This window comes from Tursiops truncatus, chromosome 1 (assembly GCF_011762595.2).
Source record: "Tursiops truncatus isolate mTurTru1 chromosome 1, mTurTru1.mat.Y, whole genome shotgun sequence".
NCBI classification, from domain to species: Eukaryota; Metazoa; Chordata; class Mammalia; order Artiodactyla; family Delphinidae; genus Tursiops; species Tursiops truncatus.
In genome coordinates, this window is record NC_047034.1 from 149,204,817 (window position 1) to 149,224,275 (window position 19,459).

General features: G+C 54.3%; 2 protein-coding genes across 2 annotated transcripts; one reads left to right on the forward strand and one right to left on the reverse strand.

Annotated features, from left to right (window-relative positions):
* Window positions 1–68: 68 nt before the first annotated feature.
* LOC141276315 (uncharacterized) lies at window positions 69–10,493 on the reverse strand. Its single transcript, XM_073791190.1, has 2 exons — window positions 10,157–10,493; window positions 69–6,246 (listed from the first exon to the last, which is right to left on the reverse strand). The coding sequence occupies exon 2, from the start codon at window positions 5,939–5,941 to the stop codon at window positions 4,883–4,885; it is 1,059 nt and encodes a 352-aa protein (XP_073647291.1). The 5' UTR covers window positions 5,942–6,246; window positions 10,157–10,493; the 3' UTR covers window positions 69–4,882.
* On the forward strand, window positions 6,434–12,329 carry CLDN19 (claudin 19). Its single transcript, XM_033836794.2, has 5 exons — window positions 6,434–6,921; window positions 8,158–8,322; window positions 8,434–8,518; window positions 10,312–10,464; window positions 11,183–12,329. The coding sequence occupies exons 1-5, from the start codon at window positions 6,699–6,701 to the stop codon at window positions 11,229–11,231; spliced, it is 675 nt and encodes a 224-aa protein (XP_033692685.1). The 5' UTR covers window positions 6,434–6,698; the 3' UTR covers window positions 11,232–12,329.
* The last annotated feature ends 7,130 nt before the right edge of the window (window positions 12,330–19,459 follow it).

Consider the following 19,459-nt stretch of genomic DNA (forward strand, 5'->3'; position numbering starts at 1 on the left):
ATGGGAGAGGCCACAACAGTGAGAGGCCCCGCGGACCGAAAAAAAAAAAAAAAAAAAAAAAAAATTGCTCTGGGCAGGATGCAGCGGCAGGCATGGTGTGAAGAGGCTTAGCTCTGTACCCGGCTTGGCCACTTTCTGTGCAGTCTCAGGCCAGACCCTTAACCTCAGGGACCTCAGGGTTGTCATATGTATAACGGGGACCATAATCGCTGCTCTGCCCACCTCTGGGCAGTCGTGGGGCCCACATGCGACGCCGACGTGACAGCATTTTGTAAACTGGAACGCTCTGGGTGGATGGCAGGGATTATTACTAATCCTTCTCTGGCAGCTAGCAGCGGTCAGCAGTGCTCTGGCATGTTGCCCCCGTGTCGGCCACATGCATCCTGCTCTGATGTCTGGCCTCAGGGTCCTCATACCTCAGGGCTTCCATGTGCAGGACAACACACACCTCTAGGAGACGGAGTAAGACCAGACCTGGAGATTCAGCTCCTCGGGCCACAAGCCCATCTCCCTCCTGGGCTTGAGATGCAGTGGGGTCGTGAGTTGGGAACCTGCACCCTGAGAGCCCATTTATTCAACCAACCAGTGTTTATTTATTGAGCACCAGCTAAGTGCTGGTGCTGGGAATATGGTGTCAAACCAAACAAGTCCCAGCCCTCATAGAGCTTCTATTTTAGTAAGGGAGACAGGTAACAAACACATAAATGTGTGTGTGTAATCCTTTGAGGTAGAAAAGAAGGCAGGTCAGGCCCTGAGGAGAAGGCAACAGCAAGGAGGCCGACGTGCTAACACAGAGCAGCCAGTGAGGTCAGGGTCCCTGGGGCCTGGTCGGCCACTGAGAGCACCTGGGCTTTGACCCAGTGAGACAGGAGCCCTTGGAGGGTTTTGAGCAGGGCGGTGAGAGCATCTGACTTACATTTGAAAGGCCTCAGTGAAGAATGTATGTGGAGAATGGGCTACGAGGGCAAGAACTGAGACAAGGAGAGCAGAACGGAGGCTGCTGCAAAGACCCCGGGGCAGATAGAGGTGTTGTGGATCAGGTGTTGCCAGCGAAGGCAGCGAAAAGGTCAGGTTCTGGATCTCATTAAAGTAGAGCTGACAGGAGTTGCTGATCAGTTGGATGGTATGGGGAGGAGCAACAAGAAGGATTAGGCCGGGCTTCCCTGGTGGCGCAGTGGTTGAGAGTCCGCCTGCTGATTCAGGGGACGTGGGTTCGTGCCCCAGTCCGGGAGGATCCCACATGCCGCGGAGCGGCTGGGCCCGTGAGCCGTGGCCACTGGGCCTGCGCGTCCAGAGCCTGTGCTCCGCAATGGGAGAGGCCATGGCAGTGAGAGGCCCGCGTACCGCAAAAAAAAAAAAAAAAGAAGGATTCGGCCTAGGAAATTCCCCGGCGGTCCAGTGGTTGGGACTCCATGCTTCCACTGCAGGGGGCACAGGTTTGATCCCTTCTTGGGGAACTAAGATCCTGCATGCCAAGGGGCATGGCCAAAAATAAAAATAAAATTAAAAAAAGGAAGGATTCAGCCTAAGCAGTTGGGGAAGTGGAGTCGCCCTTTCCCGTGACGGGGCAGACTGCAGGTGAGATGGTTATGGGGCGTGGAAAGCAGGGGTCTGGTTTTGCATGTGTTATGCTCAAGTTCGAGGAGCCTGTGAGACAAAAGGTTTCTGAGTTCAGGGAAAGGTGGAGGTAGGAGCCAGAACTTTGGGGGTCCCCATCAGCAGTTGGGGGGCGTTCAAAGCCAGGAGACTAAGGTCAGTGTAGACAGAGGAAGAGTCAGAAGACTGGGCCGGGCTGCAGGCAACTGGGGCTCTGGAGGCAGTGGGGTCCAACAGAGGACACGAGGACCAGCCGTGAGCAGGGGAACCAAGAGGCCTAGTCCTGGAAGCCGATGAGAGTGTTTCAGGAAGGAGGGGGTGAGCAGCGGTGTCTAATGCTGCTGAGAGGTTGAGCAAGATAGGAACTGAGAACCATCTTTTGGATTTGGTGACACGGAGATCAGGGAGAACTTTGGCAAGAGATGTTCCGGTCGACGAAAGACTGGAGTGAGTTCAAGTGAGAAGGGGAGGAGAATGAGTGGTGCTGGTGGGTATAGACAACTCTTCTCAGGAGTTTGGCTCTCCGTGGGGGGCAGGATGAGCTGGAGGGAGATGTGAAGTGAAGGAACAGTTGTTTTTTTAAGCTGGGAGTCAGTATGCTCATGGGAATGATCCCATAGGGACAGTCACGATTCCTTTAGTCATTGGTGATCCCGTGTCCTGTTTGGATGACCCACTCGCCGTATGAAGAGAGGACCACGTTAATGGAAAGAGCACGAGCTTCACCCACGTGCTGAGCTGGGCCAGACTCACTTCCACCACTTCCAGTTGTGTGACCTCTGAGTGTGTTTCCTCACCAGTAACATGAGATTACAGTCCTTTCCTCCCAGGATGGCTGAGAGTATCAATGAGGGAATACTCAGAGAGAGCCTGGCACAATGCTTAGCACACAGGAGATACTCAACATTACAGAAAACTCCATCAGCCTGATTCTGGTCTTCCAGAAGTTTCCACATCAACGCAGGTGACCTTCACAGTTCAAAGTGTACTAAACACAGAGAGACAGCAGACTATCTCAGTTTAGCTCATGAAAGGCCATACGTTTTCAAGGGCAACAGAACTGGGATAAGTGAATATAATTATGGTGGGTGAGTCCTCCCAGCAGCCGGAGGTGATGGCGGGGTCCGGGCTGAGATGCTGTGATTGCTTGGCCCGTTTGTAAAACACAGGCATGAGCAGGTCAGCCCTGGGGAAGTCTGCTTGAGGTGAAGGGAGAGCAGCCATGGGAGCATTAGAGGGGACGGGAGGCAACTCAGCAAACTCGGGGGAGATGTGGACGTGGAAGACGTCCATCTCTGGCACCCCAGGCAGCTGGCAGAGCTCTCAGCAGGGGTGCCAAAGAGAGCCAGTGCTCAGGGTTGTTTGGGGAAGAGAAGAAGGCACTACCAGACAGCCACGTGTGCTGCAGAGATGCCCTCACCCTGGGTTCGGCGTGGGACACAAAAATGGGGCCAGTGGTAGGGCTGGGAGATGCTTTCAGTCCTCAAGAAGGAGGCAAACGAACAGCGCACCAAGTGCTGTGAAAGGAAATATGCAAAGAGCATTACAGATCCCAGATCAGAGCACCTGACCCTGCCGGGGCAGGCAGGGCACTGGGGCGGCCACATTGCTGGCTGCACTGCTTTCTAGCTGTGCCACCTGGACAAGTCCTCTCCATTCCGAGCCTGGGATTCCACGGGAAAGTCAGACTCAGAGCTGGGGGGAGTTTGACCAGCACCACCTCCTGAGCCTCCAACGTTTCAGGTGGTGGCTTGCAGAGAATGTGCTGGACGGCAACCAACCGAGTCGGACCCCTGACTGGCAGTGGGCAAGGACCAGGGAGGGCGCTCCAGGGTTTCACTGGGAGGGAGGCAGAAACAGTTCATCCTCACACCCATCCGTCAGTGGTCAGCACAGATCTATCTACAAAGCACCCTCCCTGCCGGGCACTGCCAGGCAGGAAGGGGCAGCGGGTCGTCAGCCACCAGCAGTCGCCCGCACCCAGGGTGAGGGACCAAGGGGGAGACCGCCCAGGAGGCAGTCTTTTTGGAACGGAGCTTTCATTAGCCACATTCCTTCGGCATATTATGTTTCCAAAAGCACTTCTCGCCCATCTCGATTCACGAACTCCCTCATGACCCAGACAGGTGAATGCTATTATCCCTATTTGTCAGTTTGGGAACCAGGGCCAGAGAAGCTAAGGGACTTGCCTAGCATCACACAGCTTTTCGGTGGCAGACGTAAAGCTAGGACCCCAAGCTTCTCGTAATGTAATTGAAAGCACCTTTTAAACAGTGAAGCGTGACACCCCAGGGCGGTTTCTAGTTAGCTCTTAATGGAGGCTGGGGTGGGTCCTGAGCCTTCCTGCTCTCCCCGCATGCCTGGGAGTCGCTGGACTGCAGGGGGGCACTGGGGTGGTAGGAGTCCTACCTACCACCCCAGTGGAGATGGAGAAGCTACACAGGGTTAGGGAACTCTACTCCAGGTGCGGGATCTGAATTCCAAAGGGCTTTGGAACATGGGTGAGGGAAGGCCATCAAGGTAGGAGGGGCTGTTTTGGTAGAATGGACTCAAGACCTCAAATAACACAAGGGATAAACAGAAGCGCTTCTGTATCACAGATTCACTTTGCTGTACACCTGAAACTAACATTGTAAATCAACTACACTCCAATAAAAAAAATTTTTTTTTTTTTTTAAAAGAAGCACTTCCGAGGGAGATGTGAGCCTCATTCTGGATCATAAAGTGGCTCAGGTCCTCGGTGTGGGGGAGGGCTCTGGGGGCGCCCAGGGTGGAGGAGTGAGCAGGCCCTGGGGGCAGCTGTGTGACCCTAAGAGGCTAGCTTCCCCTCTTTGGCTCCCAGCTCCTCATTTGTCAGTGGAGGGGCTTGCAGTCTCCGGTCTCCAGGGCTGTGTGGCTCTGACACTGTTTCTGTGTGGCCTTGAAGATCCCGAGGCTCAGAGGCCTGACTCAGGTGCTCCTCAGGACCGGAATGACCCCTGTATCCTCCTTACAGAGAGAGCCCTGCGGAAGGCTGGGACAGGGACACCCGGCCTCCGGGAATCACTGTGCTGCGCGCCGGCCCCATGCGCGCCTCACACTCTCTCAGACATTGGGCAGCTCCCTTGTGACTCCGCGAAGCCGACGTGCCCTTTAGAGGTGGGACGAGGCTCCACCGCCAGCTCAGCCTCGCCCCTCCCAGCGCTCCTGAGAAAGGCGGGGTGTGGGGGGGACAGATCTGATAGGAAAGCCCCCCAGCCCCTGGCTTCCTAGCGTGGGGTAGGTCGCCTCTCTCAGCCTCGGCTCCTTATCCGTGGAGGAACGCCCATCGTGAGGGGGCTGCCTTGAGGATTAGACGGTTAAACGCGTAGAAATGGAGCTCCCTGCGGCCCCGGAGAGTCTCCACTCTGGGCTCCGGCTGTGTGCTCTGCTCATCCCCATCGCACAGTCTCTCACCGTCCGTGGTAGAGGAATCGGAATTCGGGACTGGCTTCTGTACCACGGATCCAGGCCCCGCTAGCTTTGGGGGACGCGCAGGCCGCCCCAGGAAGCAGGTCTGCGTGTGCACAGATCCACGTGGCTCGGCCTTCCCAGCACGGAGGGCCGGGGTGAGGAGGGTGGGAAGGGAAGGGGCGCAGTGTCGGGAACCGCAGGCCCGCCCAGCAGAGCCCGCCGCCCCCTCGAGGGCAGGCCCCTCCCCCCGCTGGCCGCCGCGGGGCCGCGGGCCATACCAGGGCCCACGCGCGGGCGGGCGCACAGGGCAGCATTGTCTGCAGCGCCGGGCACCCTCTCGTTTGCATAGCCACGTGAAGAATGCGAGGGAGGGAGCGGGCGGGGCTGTCCCTGCGGAGGGGGTCTGGGTCGGGGGTGCAAGGAGGCCAGGGTCTGCGGCGGGACCCTGCCTTCCCCCAGTGCAGTCCGGCAAAGGGCGCGTGGGCTGCTGGGGTTGGAGGGGGCGCCGGGGGGCTGGCGGGAGCGGGGTTGTGACATTCCCCTGTACCCACGCCTGGCGAGCCGAACTGAACGTGAGGGGATTGCTAATGAGGTCGAGGAGAGTTAAACATTCCCCTGCTGCAGGGGGCTGAGCTGGGACGGGAGAGAGGAGGGGAGGTGGGGCGCTCGGAGGGGGCAGCCTGAACCCCGGGAATGTGCAGAGGCCACTGCTCCCCCCCAGGCTGTTCTGGAGCTGGGGGCTCAGGGGCCTGTGCCTCAGGCCCCAGCAGGAGCTGCTAAGCCAGCCAGCAAGGGGATTAAAGGGGCTGAACAGTCTGCCTTCCTTCAGGCTGATCCCAGAAGGTTGGTGCTGTCTCCCACCTCCCTGCCAGGCTCCTTGCTGGCTGGTGGCCAGCCCTGTCCCAGCCTTCATGGGGTCCCTCTTCTGCCCCCCTCAGATCTCAAACAGATCCCACGCTGAGTCTGGCCTCTGCTGTTTCTGATACACATGGGCCCCAGGTACCAAGGACCCCCACTCCCCAACACCCCTCCCCAACCCAGTCTCTCCATAGCTGACCTCAGAACCCGCTCCAAAAAGTTCTCCCCAGTGTCTAACCCTAGTCTTACCTCCTGCAAACTGGAATTCCATTTTCTTTCTGTCCTGCGGTCAGAGGACAGAAAACCCCAAGGGTCACATCAGCAGTGCAAGGGCAAAGTCCATCATCTCAGTGCTGGTGTCTGGGATAGGAATTAGGAGAATTTTAGGGCACTCTTATCAGGCCCCTAAAGGGGTTTCCCTAGGGGAAAGGCCCTGAGAGCCAGCCGGGGGTCACTCCTCCCAGCCCCTCCCTTCTCCATCCCTGGGGAGGGGCACCACCTTGGCCACGCCCCACCCCCCACCCCCCGGGGGCTGGGCAGGAGCTTTGCTGGGGACCTTGCCCTGGCTTAGGTGGCGGCTGTGGGCGGGCCCCTGGCCTTTCCAGCTCAGGCCTCCCCCAGCATTCTAGAGCCTGAAGCCACTGCCTTTGCTGCTGCCACTGCAGGGCTGTCACCTCTCCTTCTCAGCCTCTGACCACTTGCTGCACCCCACCCCCAACCCAGCTGCTCCTGTCACCTGGCCATGACCTCGGCCCCCCCAGGGACCCTGGCCCAGCCCTGAGCCCTGGAACCCCTATCCCCTCCCCTGGGCCATGGCCAACTCAGGTCTTCAGCTCCTGGGCTACTTCCTGGCCCTGGGTGGCTGGGTGGGCATCATTGCCAGCACAGCGCTCCCGCAGTGGAAGCAGTCCTCCTACGCAGGCGATGCCATCATCACCGCCGTGGGCCTCTACGAAGGGCTCTGGATGTCCTGCGCCTCCCAGAGCACCGGTCAGGTGCAGTGCAAGCTCTATGACTCGCTGCTTGCCCTGGAAGGTAGGCCTCATGCCCACTGGGATGGGGAGGTGGATATGGGGCTGGGAGGTCCGGAGCAAGCTTTCCCACGGTCTGCTGTCTGCACCGGGCTGCCCTCTGCAGCCCCTGCCTCCCGTGCACTCATGAAGATCCAGGCCAGCCTGGCCCTCCTGGGGGCAGGGGCTCTAGGTTCCAGCAGCCATGGGTCCACATGCCAGCTCTTCCACTGTAACCTTGAAGGAGTCACTGACCCTCTCTGTCCTCCTCTGGAAAGGGGACTAGGACTTTCACAGGACTCTGGGTCAGAGGAGACGAGTGCCCGGCACTCAGAGGCTCTAAGTCAAGACCCTTCCCTCCATTTCTCTCCACACTCTGCAGATACACTGTGCACACACACCTACTTGCCAGTCCTGCCATGTAGACAAGTATGCCGGCACCCGGGTACACCTACCCACACGCACAGACACACAGCCACACACGTGCACATGCAGGTCCGCACCCAGGCGCTTGGGCACACGGGTGGCTCTCCTCCCCCTGCGGTGTAGGGGTTGAGCCTGACAAGCTGACTCGTAAACAGGCGCCACTGCAGCTCTACCCCTGGCTGGGGGCCGGCCCGCCTGCCCTCCGCCCCGGGGCCGCACAGGCCTGAGCTGGGCTGCTGTCACACGCCCCCCACCACTCCGGACCAGGCAGGTCATCTGGCCTCCCTCAGGGACCCAGATCCCCTGAGCTGCCCCCCAGGCCCGGGACTGACGCCGGCAGCAGACATACAGCTACCATGGGCGACTCAAAGGGTACAGGGGAAGGTAACTCGAGTCAGAATGGACAATGGGGGAGGCATCCCTGTCCAAGGGCCAACCTGGGCTGAGCTGGGCCTCAGACACCCTGGGTCCTCTTTCTGGTGAATCTGAAAGGCCTGAGGAGAAACTGCCCCCCGCTGCCTGGGAGGGGTGGGCCCCAAAGGGAGGCGCCTGGCCGGAAAGCAGCTGATGGGAGAACTCATACCACCCTGTCACCACACACGACCTGGAAGAACCTGCCAGGGAGAGCGAACGGTGGGGTTAAATGGTGAGGCTCAGCCTCCACACTCTGCCCTCACGCCCTGTAGTCACCTGAGCCCTCAGGATCCCGTCACACCTGCCGCAGGTAGTAGCCCAGGAGGAGCGTCCTGCTCTAGCTCCCGCCCCTCCCATCTTGGGCTCCTCCCACCCGCCCACTTCTCCCGCCCCCCCGCTCAGACCCTCCCACCCCAACCAGGTCACATCCAGTCAGCGCGAGCCCTGATGGTGGTGGCCGTGCTCCTGGGCTTCGTGGCCATGGTCCTCAGTGTCATCGGTATGAAGTGCACCCGGGTCGGAGACAGCAACCCTATCGCCAAGGGCCGAGTGGCCATCGCTGGGGGTGCCCTATTCCTCCTGGCGGGTGAGTGCCTGGCTCCTCCTCCATCCTCTTGACCGTGGCAGGTAGCCCCATCCTGTGGGGCCCTCTGGAGGCCAGAGCAGAGCTGAGACCACCCCCCCACCCTGTCCTTAGGCCTCTGCACTTTGACGGCCGTCTCGTGGTATGCCACACTGGTGACCCAGGAGTTCTTCAACCCCAGCACACCCGTCAACGCCAGGTGAGCACCAGGGCATGGCTTGGGCCAGGGAACAGGCTGGGCCTCCCACTCCACCTCCTCTGGGACCACTGGCCTTTGTCCAGCAGGGCACTTGGAGGAGGAAACAGGGGACGGACGAGCCCCAGGTGCTGTTACTGAGAAGCTCTCTGGAGTGGGGAGCAGCTGTGGCTGGGCCCTGAATGCCACCCCAGTAGCTAAATGCCGTGGCTCTGGATTTAAATCCCAGCTCTGCACGGGCTGGCTGTGTGACTGGCAAGTTCCTTAACCTTTCTGTGCCTGGTTTCCTCCCCTGTAAAAGGCAGCTAGGACCAAGGACGGAGCTCAGTGTGGTTGTGAGGGTTCTGTGAGATGGTGCAGGTAAGGGACTTAGCACAGTGCCTGGGCTGTTATTTCTGTAGGAGGCACAGTGACTTTGGGCCGGAGAGATGAGGCTGGAAAAGTCCTAAGGGCAGATGGCAGAGGGCCTTGCAGCCATAGGAAGGTTTTTTTCCGTGTCCTGGTGTGGAAGGCAGGACAGTCCCTCTGGCTGTGGTGTGCAGAATGGTGGGGAGGGAGCAAGGCCAGTAAGGTGCTGATGAAAAGGTCTGGAGCAGAGGGCTTGGGGCCAGGGGCTAGCAGTGGAGAGTAGGCCCAGAGATATTTACGAGCTAGAGTGGTCAGGACTTATAAGGCCAGGGTATGGGGGCCGAATAGGGAGCTCTGTGAAGGACCTGGCCCCTCCCTTACCTCTCAGCTCTGTGGGGAGCAGAGAATGGGATAGTCTCAACCCCAAACATCCCAACAGGCCTTGGGCCCTGGGGTGGAAGGAGAATGAGAAAAGAGATGCCTGGGTTGTTGCAGTCAGGAGGGCTCCCTGGAGGAGGCAGCAGAGTGGAGAGGGGGAGGAAATGAAGACTTCAGGAGTGAGGTTCATTCCCTGGGGCTGGTAGCTCTAGCCATGAAAACCTGCCAAGCAAGAGGTAGCTCTGCTCAGAGATACCTGGGGAGCAAGCTGGTGCTTGCTCCTGTCCCTTCAACACTCCGCAAGGCTGCCTGAGTTGCAGGTCCTGTGCTGGGCCCTGGGGACATGGATGAATCCGGTGCTGTCTGCCCTCAAGTTGCTCCCCAGGGAGCCAGACAAACAAGGAACTGAACAGCCACCCAGTGAGAGTCAGCGCCAGGCGGCGAGCGGAGGGGGGTCAGGGGAAGCCTTCGGGGAGAAGGTGGCATCTGAACTGGGCCCTGGAGGCGGAGCACCGGAGGCGAGACGCTCCGGCAGGGGGCGCCTCGTGCAAAGGCACAGAGGTGGGGAGACCCGAACGCTGCAGAGGGGGCGCTGGGCTGGCCCGCTGGGCTTGTGGGTGGAAAGGCCGGAGTGCCAGGTGGAGTCGGCGGAGGAGTCTGGCCTTCACCAGAGGGTGGCGGGAGCCCGGCGGCGAGTTCCGTGGGCCAGACCGTGACCGAGAGAGGTGGCAGGACTGCCCCGCCCCTCCTCTCCCCGACGGGCCTGGCGGGCCCCCCCACGCCCCCTCATCTGGCCGGAGGAGGAAAGGGGCTCGAGGCTGCGCGGAGCAGCCCAGCCTGAGCTGGGTCGCACCGGGTGGTGTTGATGTGCTGGGGCAGGGGCGGGAGGAAAGATGAGCGCTCATCCCAACTTACCGGGCGAGTCCGAGGACGCTTGTGAGGCCCCAGCCTCAGCTCCGCACGTCCAGCCCGCCCTCTGCTCTGCCAGGGCGGAGGCCGGGAGCCCCCGGGGGAGGACGGGGCGGGGCGGAGGCGCAGGCACACCTGATGGCGTCCTCCACCCCTTGCAGGTACGAGTTTGGTCCAGCCCTGTTTCTGGGCTGGGCCGCCGCCGGCCTGGCCATGCTGGGCGGCTCCTTCCTCTGCTGCACGTGCCAGGAGCCCGAGAGATCCAACAGCAGCCCGCAGCCCTACCGGCCCGGCCCCTCGGCGGCTGCCCGAGAGTATGTCTGAGCCCCGCGCAGCATCCGCCGGCCCCTGCCAGTACCCCGGGCGGGGCCAGGAGGGCGCAGGGTGTCCCCCCAGCTCGGTTAGGTTCTGAGCAACTTGTCCCCAACCCAGGCACCCACCCTGTGCTCTGAGACTCAGACGCAGACACTCAGAGAGAGGTGGGAGGCAGGCCCCAGCCCTCAGGCGCACACGCACGGCCGGCACAGGTGCAAGCACGGCACGGACCTGTCCACACCCCGGCCAGCTGCAGTCCCTTTCACGACCACTTATTTACTCACTGACAGGCTGTGTCTTCTCTGTGCTGGGCCTCGAGGACACAGCAGTAAAGACAAACTGGGTGCCCAGTGCCCTGGGGTGACCAGAGCCCATCGCCTCCCCCGGCCCATGGGCTCCTCACAGCAACCGCACGGAGGCAGTGCCGGGCGACCAATGTCCCCCACTTACACACGAGGAAACAGGTTCGGAGAGACCAGGAGGCCTGGCCCTGCTGCCTCTGAATTCAGGTTTCGCAGTATGCCTAGTGCTGCATGGACATCCACACAGATGGCTAAGCCAGGCCATGTCACCCCTGCCCCAGAAATGGGCCCCGGCAGGGCTGCTGTGAGCTGCACTGCCAGTCCCTGGGTCCGTGCCTGAACCCCATAGCCCCTGCCACCCCCCACTGCCTGCTGCTCCCCCTGCTAACCAGCTCTCCTCTCTTTTGACTTTCAGACCAGTTGTTAAATTGTCTGCCTCCACCAAGGGCCCCCTGGGTGTGTAATGTCCAGGTTCCCCAGCCTGGCTCTGTCCCACTGCCACACCTAGACCGGGTGCTTGGTATCTTTTGGAAAGAAAAGTGAACATCCAGCCCTGAGTGTGGTGTCATTTGATCTGTCCCTGGTATGATGAGGGTGGGGCCTGGCTCAGAGAGGTCAGAGCTGGTCCCTGGGGTCCTTGGGCACAAAGAGAGGGAGACAGATCCAGTGTGGGTTACACAGTGCATCCAAGCTGATCCTCCCTAGCTGTCCTTGGGTTGGCACCACGACCTCCTTGATTGGAGACCCCCAGTCAAGGGAAAATTAACCCAGATCAGCCCCTGCCCTCATGCTCAGGCCTCTTCCATCCCAGACATCCTCCCGGGACCCTGAGTCTCTCTCTGGCCTCTGCCCTCTGTCTCTCCTGACTGGAAAGAGCTGGCCACAGCTCTTGGAAAGAACTGTCCCTTGCCTTCCCATGCCCTCAGCCAGCTCTGTCCTGGCTTCCTCCACCACCTGTCCTGGGACGTCTCCCACCAAGTCACCAGATCCTAAGGACGCAGCTCAGCCTTCTCCCCTGACGTGCCTCTGAGAGGTGGTCAGACAAGATGACCATCGCGCATGCACTCTCCAGGAGAAGGTAGGGGTGGGAGGGGAGAAGCAGATGGCAGAGCTGCTGTGGGATCGTCCACAGGCGCCCCAGCGTGGCAGCGGCTGCACGTACACAGGGGCGTCTCAGGGGCTGGAGGGGGTGGGCCCCCGAGCCCTGGCCCCCGGAACTGTGAGCGAGAACTACAGAAGAGTGTCTCTGGGTACCTGACGCTATAAAGCAGCGGCTCTTGGCGCGCACATTCGAGTCACCTGGGGAGCTGATGCCTAGCTCACCCCCCACCCCAGGTGTCCCAACCTAATGGGACTGAGGTGGACCTGGGCATCTGAGGTCAGCAGCACTGAGGGTACTTCTGTGAGGCCTGAAGTTTGGGGCTGGGGGGGCCACATTTCTTGCCCCTCTGAGGGGGTCTCATGTCCAAGAAGAGGCGGGACAGACGAGAGGAAGCCCGTTTCCCTCTGCCTTTCCTGGGACCAGGCCGTTTCATGAGATCCACACACCCTCTCAAGAAATAAACCCCTTTTGGCTGAAACAATTGTGCGTTTGATTTCTGTCACACACAGCCAGAAGAGCCCCGACTAATGCCAAATTTGGAACCTAGAAAATGAGCATCGCAGTGAGGGCTCCTGTTCCAGGTGTCGCTGAGCAGGTGGGGTGTGGAGCCCAGAGGCTGGCCTCTCTGTCCCAGGCGGGGGATTCGGACGCCCTCACTATCTGGTCAGGAAGCAGTTGGCTGGGAAACCACGTGTCATCTCTTGCGGTTCAGGGACCACCAGAGGCTTGGGACTTGGTAGGAAAATGTCGGGATAGAGTGTGCTGGCTGCTTCAGAGATAGGCTGTGAGAGAGGCAAGCTCTGGGCCAGTGGGCAGCATGAAGGCAGGGTGGAAACAAGCTTCCGTGTGATCCTTCGTGAAGAGAAAACTTTTGTGGCTATAGCCAGAGATTGGAGAGCTGGAGAGTCAGCTGACCACTCACAACCCAATCAGTACACTGATTAACAACGGAGTGGGGTCCTGGCAATGGGAGGATGCCTGGGAAAAGTTTAGAGTTTGCAGCTAGAGGAGTTTGGGAGGCCTGATCCCCTCCCCCATGCCCCCAGTCTCTCCTCTTTCAAATGTCTACATCACGGTCACCTCGGCTGCCAACCTGTGACAGGGCGAACTGTCCAGCTTTCCTGTTTCCTGTCCCAGCCTCAAGGCTAGAGGGCTGAGAGGAGACCCAGGAAGGTGGGTCAAAGGGCATGATCCTAAAGCTTGCGCTGTTGTTTATTAGCAGAGTTCCTCCAAGAATGAAATTGGCAAGCCATAAAAGACGGTTTGGGGAGGGATATACCTGTGCCCTCAGCCCCGAAGGAAAGCCCAAGTACCGTGGCAACAGGTGTTCAGCTAAGGGGAGTGAACTGGGAGCTGGAGCAGCTGACCAGTGCACTCATCTATTGCCTGAACCTGAGAATATGGATAGGAACTGAGTATCAGATGATGTCAAGAAATTATGGTTAATTTTGGGTTATATGTATTGTTTATTTTATGTGATAACGACACTGTGGTTATTATTTTTTTAAGCCTTGTCTGTCAGAGGTGCACACTGAAACAATATAATGGCTGGATTTGCTTTAAAATATTCTAGGAATAGAAAGGTCAGGGGCAGGTGAAATTATAAAATAAGATTGGTAAATGCCAGTGGTACTTAGGGGTTCACTCTGCTCTTCTGCACGCATGTGTGCGTGTGTGTGCGCAAATGAAAAAAAATCTAAAGGTTAAAAATACGTCTAAGTTTGGGCTTCCCTGGTGGCTCAGTGGTTGAGAGTCTGCCTGCCGATGCAGGGGACACAGGTTCGTGCCCTGGTCCGGGAGGATCCCACATGCCGCAGAGCGGCTAGGCCCATGAGCCATGGCCGTTGAGCCTGCGCGTCCGGAGCCTGTGCCCCGCAACGGGAGAGGCCACAACAGTGAGAGGCCCGCGTACCGCAAAACAAACAAACAAACAAAAATACGTCTAAGTTTTACTGGTTGTATAATTTAGTATCCTCCCTGCTGACCACTGGAATAAAGGTGATGAATAGAGACTCTTGCTACTCAGAGCACAGCTCTCCAACCACAGGATTCGCATCCCCTGGAAACTTGTTAGAAATACAGAATCTCAGGCCCCACCCCAGACTAGGTGAAACAGATTCAGCATTTTAAGGAGACCTCCAGGTGACTCCTACACATACTGAAGTTTGGGCTAGGGAGAGCTGTGTGTTGCTTCTCCTTTTCTAGATTTCAACTGAGAATTGCAACTGAGCTACCATTGAATACTGGATGTAATGAAAGTGGTTCAATTTAAGATTTTGCCTAGAGTTGGCCAAGCTTATGGGGAACCACAACGAAACCTGATCCAGGCGACACTAGCCATGGAGAATGGACAACACCCAAAGCAGTGCTTCCTGACCTTTTCCCCTCGTAGAGCACATGAAAACAATATTTAATTCAATTTATGAGACCATTGCAGGCAATTTTATTCTGGACAACAGTCTTGTTGAAAACAACTAAAAATGTGGAGGAAACTGATTCACTTTGCTGTACAGCAGAAATTAACACAACATTGTAAATCAACTATACTTCAATACAATTTTTTTAAAAAGAAGAAAAAAGTGTTGAGGAAAGGGTAAACAATTCTTCAAAGCATCAAAGGGCTGACACGATGCTGTGGAATAACGGAGTCAAAACCCGAAGCACTGCCTCTCCCTCTCTGTGCCGTGGCCCATGTGGTCACTGCAAAGCTGAAGAGTCCTTGGCTGGCAGGGTCAGAGATTGGTTACGTATAAGGGGATTGAACAAATAAGTAAATACACTGAAAATAATGGGAGCCAGGCTTCTCATTGTCAGAGAACGGATTTACAAAGATGGAAACGAGGAAGACTAGAATGAATCTTGTGGAGTTGGATTGGAATTGGAGGTATCTGGATGAACACACAGCTTTTTATATATGTAGATAAATGTAGAAATAGATAGTTGTGTGTGTATGTACATGTGTGCGATATACATACACAGAGCCTTCTGTAACCATGGATGCGGACCTGGAAAGATGGAGAGCCGACTGCACTACATTTTTTTATATAAGGGACTTGAGCATCCGGGGATTTTCGGTATGGTTGTGGTTGGTGGGGGAGGGGGCTGGGTGTCCTGGAACCAATCCCCCATGGGTGCTGAGGGTCGACTGTACATATATCTGTGAGCTCTATCCCCTAGACAGGCCAAGAACAATGAGCCCCAGGGGCAAACCCATATCTTGATTTCTGAATACCATTCTCTACTAAAAGGTAGCAGAACTCCAGGGAGAAATGGCGGATTCGAGGGCTGGGGTAAGGAGAGTACAAAATAAACTTGGATCATCTCGTTCCAGAAAGTAAGAACGTGCTCAAGGAATGACAGGTCTAAAGGATACAGAAGCCAGACTAAAGGGGTTCCCTCTGGCTTCATCTGAAACAATTTGAGTATCAAAGTAAATAATAACAGTAATGGATTTTAACTCCATGAATAAAAAAATAAGAATCCACTAGTCCATACTGATATAAATAAATAAATAAGTGGGTAAGAAGAAAAAGCTCTACAGTAAAATGCCAAGTAATATATTAACTAAGAAGTACAAAATATTTAACTTTGCAGTGATGAACATAGCAGGCATATCTTAAATGATAAGAGTTAACACCACCCGTAATCGGACAAGGCAAAACTGTGTGTCCCTTGATACAATGCACTGAGAAGAACACAGCATCATTTATGTGATATTCCTGCTAAAGGTGCATAAACTGAGTCTACTTAAGATGGACAAATACAAATTGAGGTTATTCTGCAAAATAACCGCCAGTACCCTTGAAAACTCAAAGTTACGAAAGACAAGCAAAGACCGGGGAGACTGAAGAGATATTACAGCTACACGCAATGAATCATCTTGGACCTATAAAGGACATTCTTGGGACAACCAGTGAAATTTGAATGGTGTCTGTGGTTGAGATGATAGTACTATATCAAAGTTAGTTCACTGTGAACAGATAGTTTTGTAGGACATTGTCCTTGTATTTTAGGAAATCACACACAAGTACTAGAAGAATAATGAGGCATCAGGAAAAAAATATACATAAATACACATGAAGAAAGAGTCACAAGGCAAATCGTTGCAGTATAATATTAATTAGGCAATCTAAGTGAAGGGCATGCAGGAATGCTTTGACCTATTCTTGCAATTTTTCTCTAAAGTTTGAAATTATCTCAAGATTGAAATTTTTTTTTTTTTTTTTGCGGTACGTGGGCCTCTCACTGCTGTGGCCTCTCCTGTTGTGGAGTACAGGCTCCGGACACGCAGGCTCAGTGGCCATGGCTCACGGGCCCAGCCGCTCCGCGGGATGTGGGATCCTCCCGGACCGGGGCACGAACCCGTGTCCCCTGCATCGGCAGGCGGACCCCCAACCACTACGCCACCAGGGAAGCCCAAGATTGAAAGTTTTTTTAAAAAAGTCTAAGGGAAAGCTAGAATACTGGAAAGCCACTCTTCTAAGAGGGCACTTGAAAATGCCTCCAAAGATGGAGATGGAAATGAAAGCTTTGAACTCACCTACGATGAAAACAAAATCTTTATTTCACCTTCATTTTTGAGAGATGATTTTGCTGGGTATATAATTCTGGGTTGACTTCCCCCATCCTTTTCAGTCTTTATAGATGTCATGCTAGTGCTTTCTAGCTTACATAGTTTTTAAATGAAAACCCTGCTGTAGCTCTTATTTTTGCTCCTTTGTTTCTCTCTGGCTGCTTGTCATATTTTCTCCATCTCTGGTTTTCAGAAGTTTGACCATGAAGTGCCTGGGTGTGTTTTCTCCTCTGTGTTCATTTTGCTTGGGGTTTTCTGAGCTTCCTGGATCTGTGGTTTTTTTACCTTTCACTGACTTTGGAAAATTTGCAGCCATTATTTTCCCAAACATTTCTTCTGCTACATTTTTTCTGTCTTCATCTGCTACTTCAGTCACATGCTTAATATTGTGCCACAGCTCTTCGAGAGTCTGTTCTGTTTTTTCCATGTTTTCCTCTGTTTTGTTTGCATAATTTCTACCAACTTACCAAGTTCATGACTTTTTCCTCTGCTGTGTCATCATTTGATAAGCACATCTAATCAATTCCTCGTTTCTGATGATAGTGGGCTGCTGATACCTGGAGTGCTTAGTTTGAGACCTGGAATCCAGAGTTTTTCTTAGTGTTCCTGACCTTTAGCATTCAACACTTCCTGCATGCCTGCACAAGAGGGAATCTGTCTCCATGCTCCTGCCCCTTCCCCAGCAGCAGCTGGCCGTTGCTCGCTTTATGACGCAAGGCTCATGTTGGTGGCAGGGAGTTTTTCTCAGTTCTGCTTCAGCCTTAGTCATAGACAGGCCCTGTGCACATGCACATCTGAACTCTGCCTTGTAATGACAGTGGGGCTTGCGGGGGAGGGAGTTTCCTGCCCTCCCATCAGGCAGCAGACTTCTGTTTTGTATCTGTTCAGGATCCTAGTAATGAGTTTCCTACTTTTCTCTAGTGTAAGGCAGCTTTTCCTTCTACCCCATCTCAGAGGTAGGCAGCCTTGGTTTAGGACTTCTTTGCTTTTCATTCCTTTTTTATCTCCTAATATTCCAAATGGGATCATTATCTTCGGCTTGTTAGTGCAGGTCTGCTGCTTGTGAATGTTCTCCATTTTTGTCTCAAAATGTCTTTTTTTCACCTTCATATCCTACTGTGTATAGAATCCTAGGTTGACAATTATTTTCTTTCAGGTTGCTGAAGATACCGTTTTACTACTCTGAAACTATAATTTTACTATTTTCTGGCATCCATTGTTTCTGTTGAGGAATGAAATGGCTTAAATGTCTCTCTTCTGAAAGTAATTTTTTTTCCCCTGGTTCCTTGTAATATATCCTCTTTTGCTTTTTTTTAAAAAAAATTGTGGTACAATTTTTGATGTGTTTAGATGTGGATTTCTTTTTATTTAACCTCTTTGGAATTCTTGACTCTTTTTTTTTTTTTTTTTTTTTTTTTTGCGGTACGCAGGCCTCTCACTGTTGTGGCCTCTCCCGCTGCGGAGCACAGGCTCTGGACGGGCAGGCCCAGCCGCCATGGGTCACGGGCCCAGCCGCTCCGCGGCATGTGGGATCTTCCCGGACCGGGGCACGAACCCGCGTCCCCTGCATCGGCAGGCGGACTCTCAACCGCTGCACCACCATGGAAGACCTTGACTCTTTCTTTTGGTGTTTCCCCCTCTCCCCACCCCCGTCATTTCTGACTGAGTCTCAGCCATTATCTCTTCAGTTTTCTCATTTTTTCTTTCTTCTGTGACTCCAGTTACAGACTGGTTGATTTTCTTACTATATTCTCTATCTCTTAGGTTTTAGCCTCTATTTCCCCTTTTTTTAATTTTCTGTACTTCATTACAGATGATTTCCTTCAACTATCACTCAGTTAACTAATTTTATTTTATTTATTATTTTTTTAAGTTTTATTTTTTGGCCACGCTATGTGGCTTGCACGACCTTAGTCCCCCGACCAGGGATGGAACCCAGGCCCTTGGCAGTGAAAGCGCTGCGTCCTAACTACTGGACCATCAGGGAATTCCCTAATTTTATCTTCAACTGTGTTTAATCAGCTTCTGAACCTGTTCATTGATTTCTTTGGTGTATTGTATTTTTATGTTCTCAGATTTCCACCTGGTTAATCTTTTAAAATCTGCTGTGTCAATTTAAACAGTCTCTGGTTCCCTTCTTTATGAAATTTATTTCCCCACCTTCCTGGAGGCTGAAAGTTCAAGATCTAGGTGTCAGAGTTGGTTTCACTCTGAAGCTTCTCTCTTTAGATTGTAGAAGGCTCTCTTCTTCTGGTGCCTTCATGGTCCTTCCTTGTGTGTGTCCATGTCTTAATCTCCTCTTCTTATAAGGACATCAGGTAGATTGGATTAAGCCTCACCTCCTTGATCTCATTTAACCTTACCTCTTTAAAGACTCTATGTCCCAATAAGTCACATTTGGCAGCACTGGGGTTAGGATTTAAATACATGAATTTGGGTTGGAGAGGGTCACAATTCAGCCCATAACACCTTCTAAAATGTTCAAGCTTCTCCTTTTATCTAATGAATGTAGTAAACGTAGTCGCTTTACATTCTGTGCCTGGTATTTTCGGTATTTGGGCTTCCTGTGGGTCTTTTGCCATTGTCTGCTGTTTCTGCTGGTCCTTGCTTCCTTGTAGACCCAGTTATCTTTGAATATATGCTTGATTTGGCACTTGGAAAGTATCTGTAGAAATAATTCAAAGCCTAGGATTATATAATTTTCCACAGATAATATTTTATTTGCTTTAGCTTGGTGCCTGGGGTGGGGGGAGTGGAACCAGCAATTCAGGATCAACTTTATCCAAGTTTAGGGCTTGAGATTTCTGGGCTCCCACCTGACTCCAAGTCAGGTTGCAATCTACGCGAGGGTTGGTTTAATTTACTACCACGGTACAACCATTCAAATTCCTCCTCTCAAATCGTGAGGTAGTGTACAAGGGTTCACACGATTGGTGGGCCCAGACTCCAGATTTTTCCCTCTGGCACAGTACAGCTGCCTCTTCCAGACCAGCAAACTTTTTTTTTTTTTTTTTGCG

What these genes read in the sequence shown, in the direction of transcription:
- LOC141276315 (XM_073791190.1), bottom strand. Translation starts at nt 5,941, where the DNA reads ATGAAGGCTGGGACAGGGCTGGCCACCAGCCAGCAAGGAGCCTGGCAG.
- CLDN19 (XM_033836794.2), top strand. Translation starts at nt 6,699, where the DNA reads ATGGCCAACTCAGGTCTTCAGCTCCTGGGCTACTTCCTGGCCCTGGGT. An exon ending in CTCGCTGCTTGCCCTGGAAG is followed by an intron (nt 6,922 to 8,157) that starts GTAGGCCTCATG and finishes CACCCCAACCAG; the next exon opens with GTCACATCCAGTCAGCGCGA. An exon ending in CCCTCGGCGGCTGCCCGAGA is followed by an intron (nt 10,465 to 11,182) that starts GTATGTCTGAGC and finishes TTTGACTTTCAG; the next exon opens with ACCAGTTGTTAAATTGTCTG.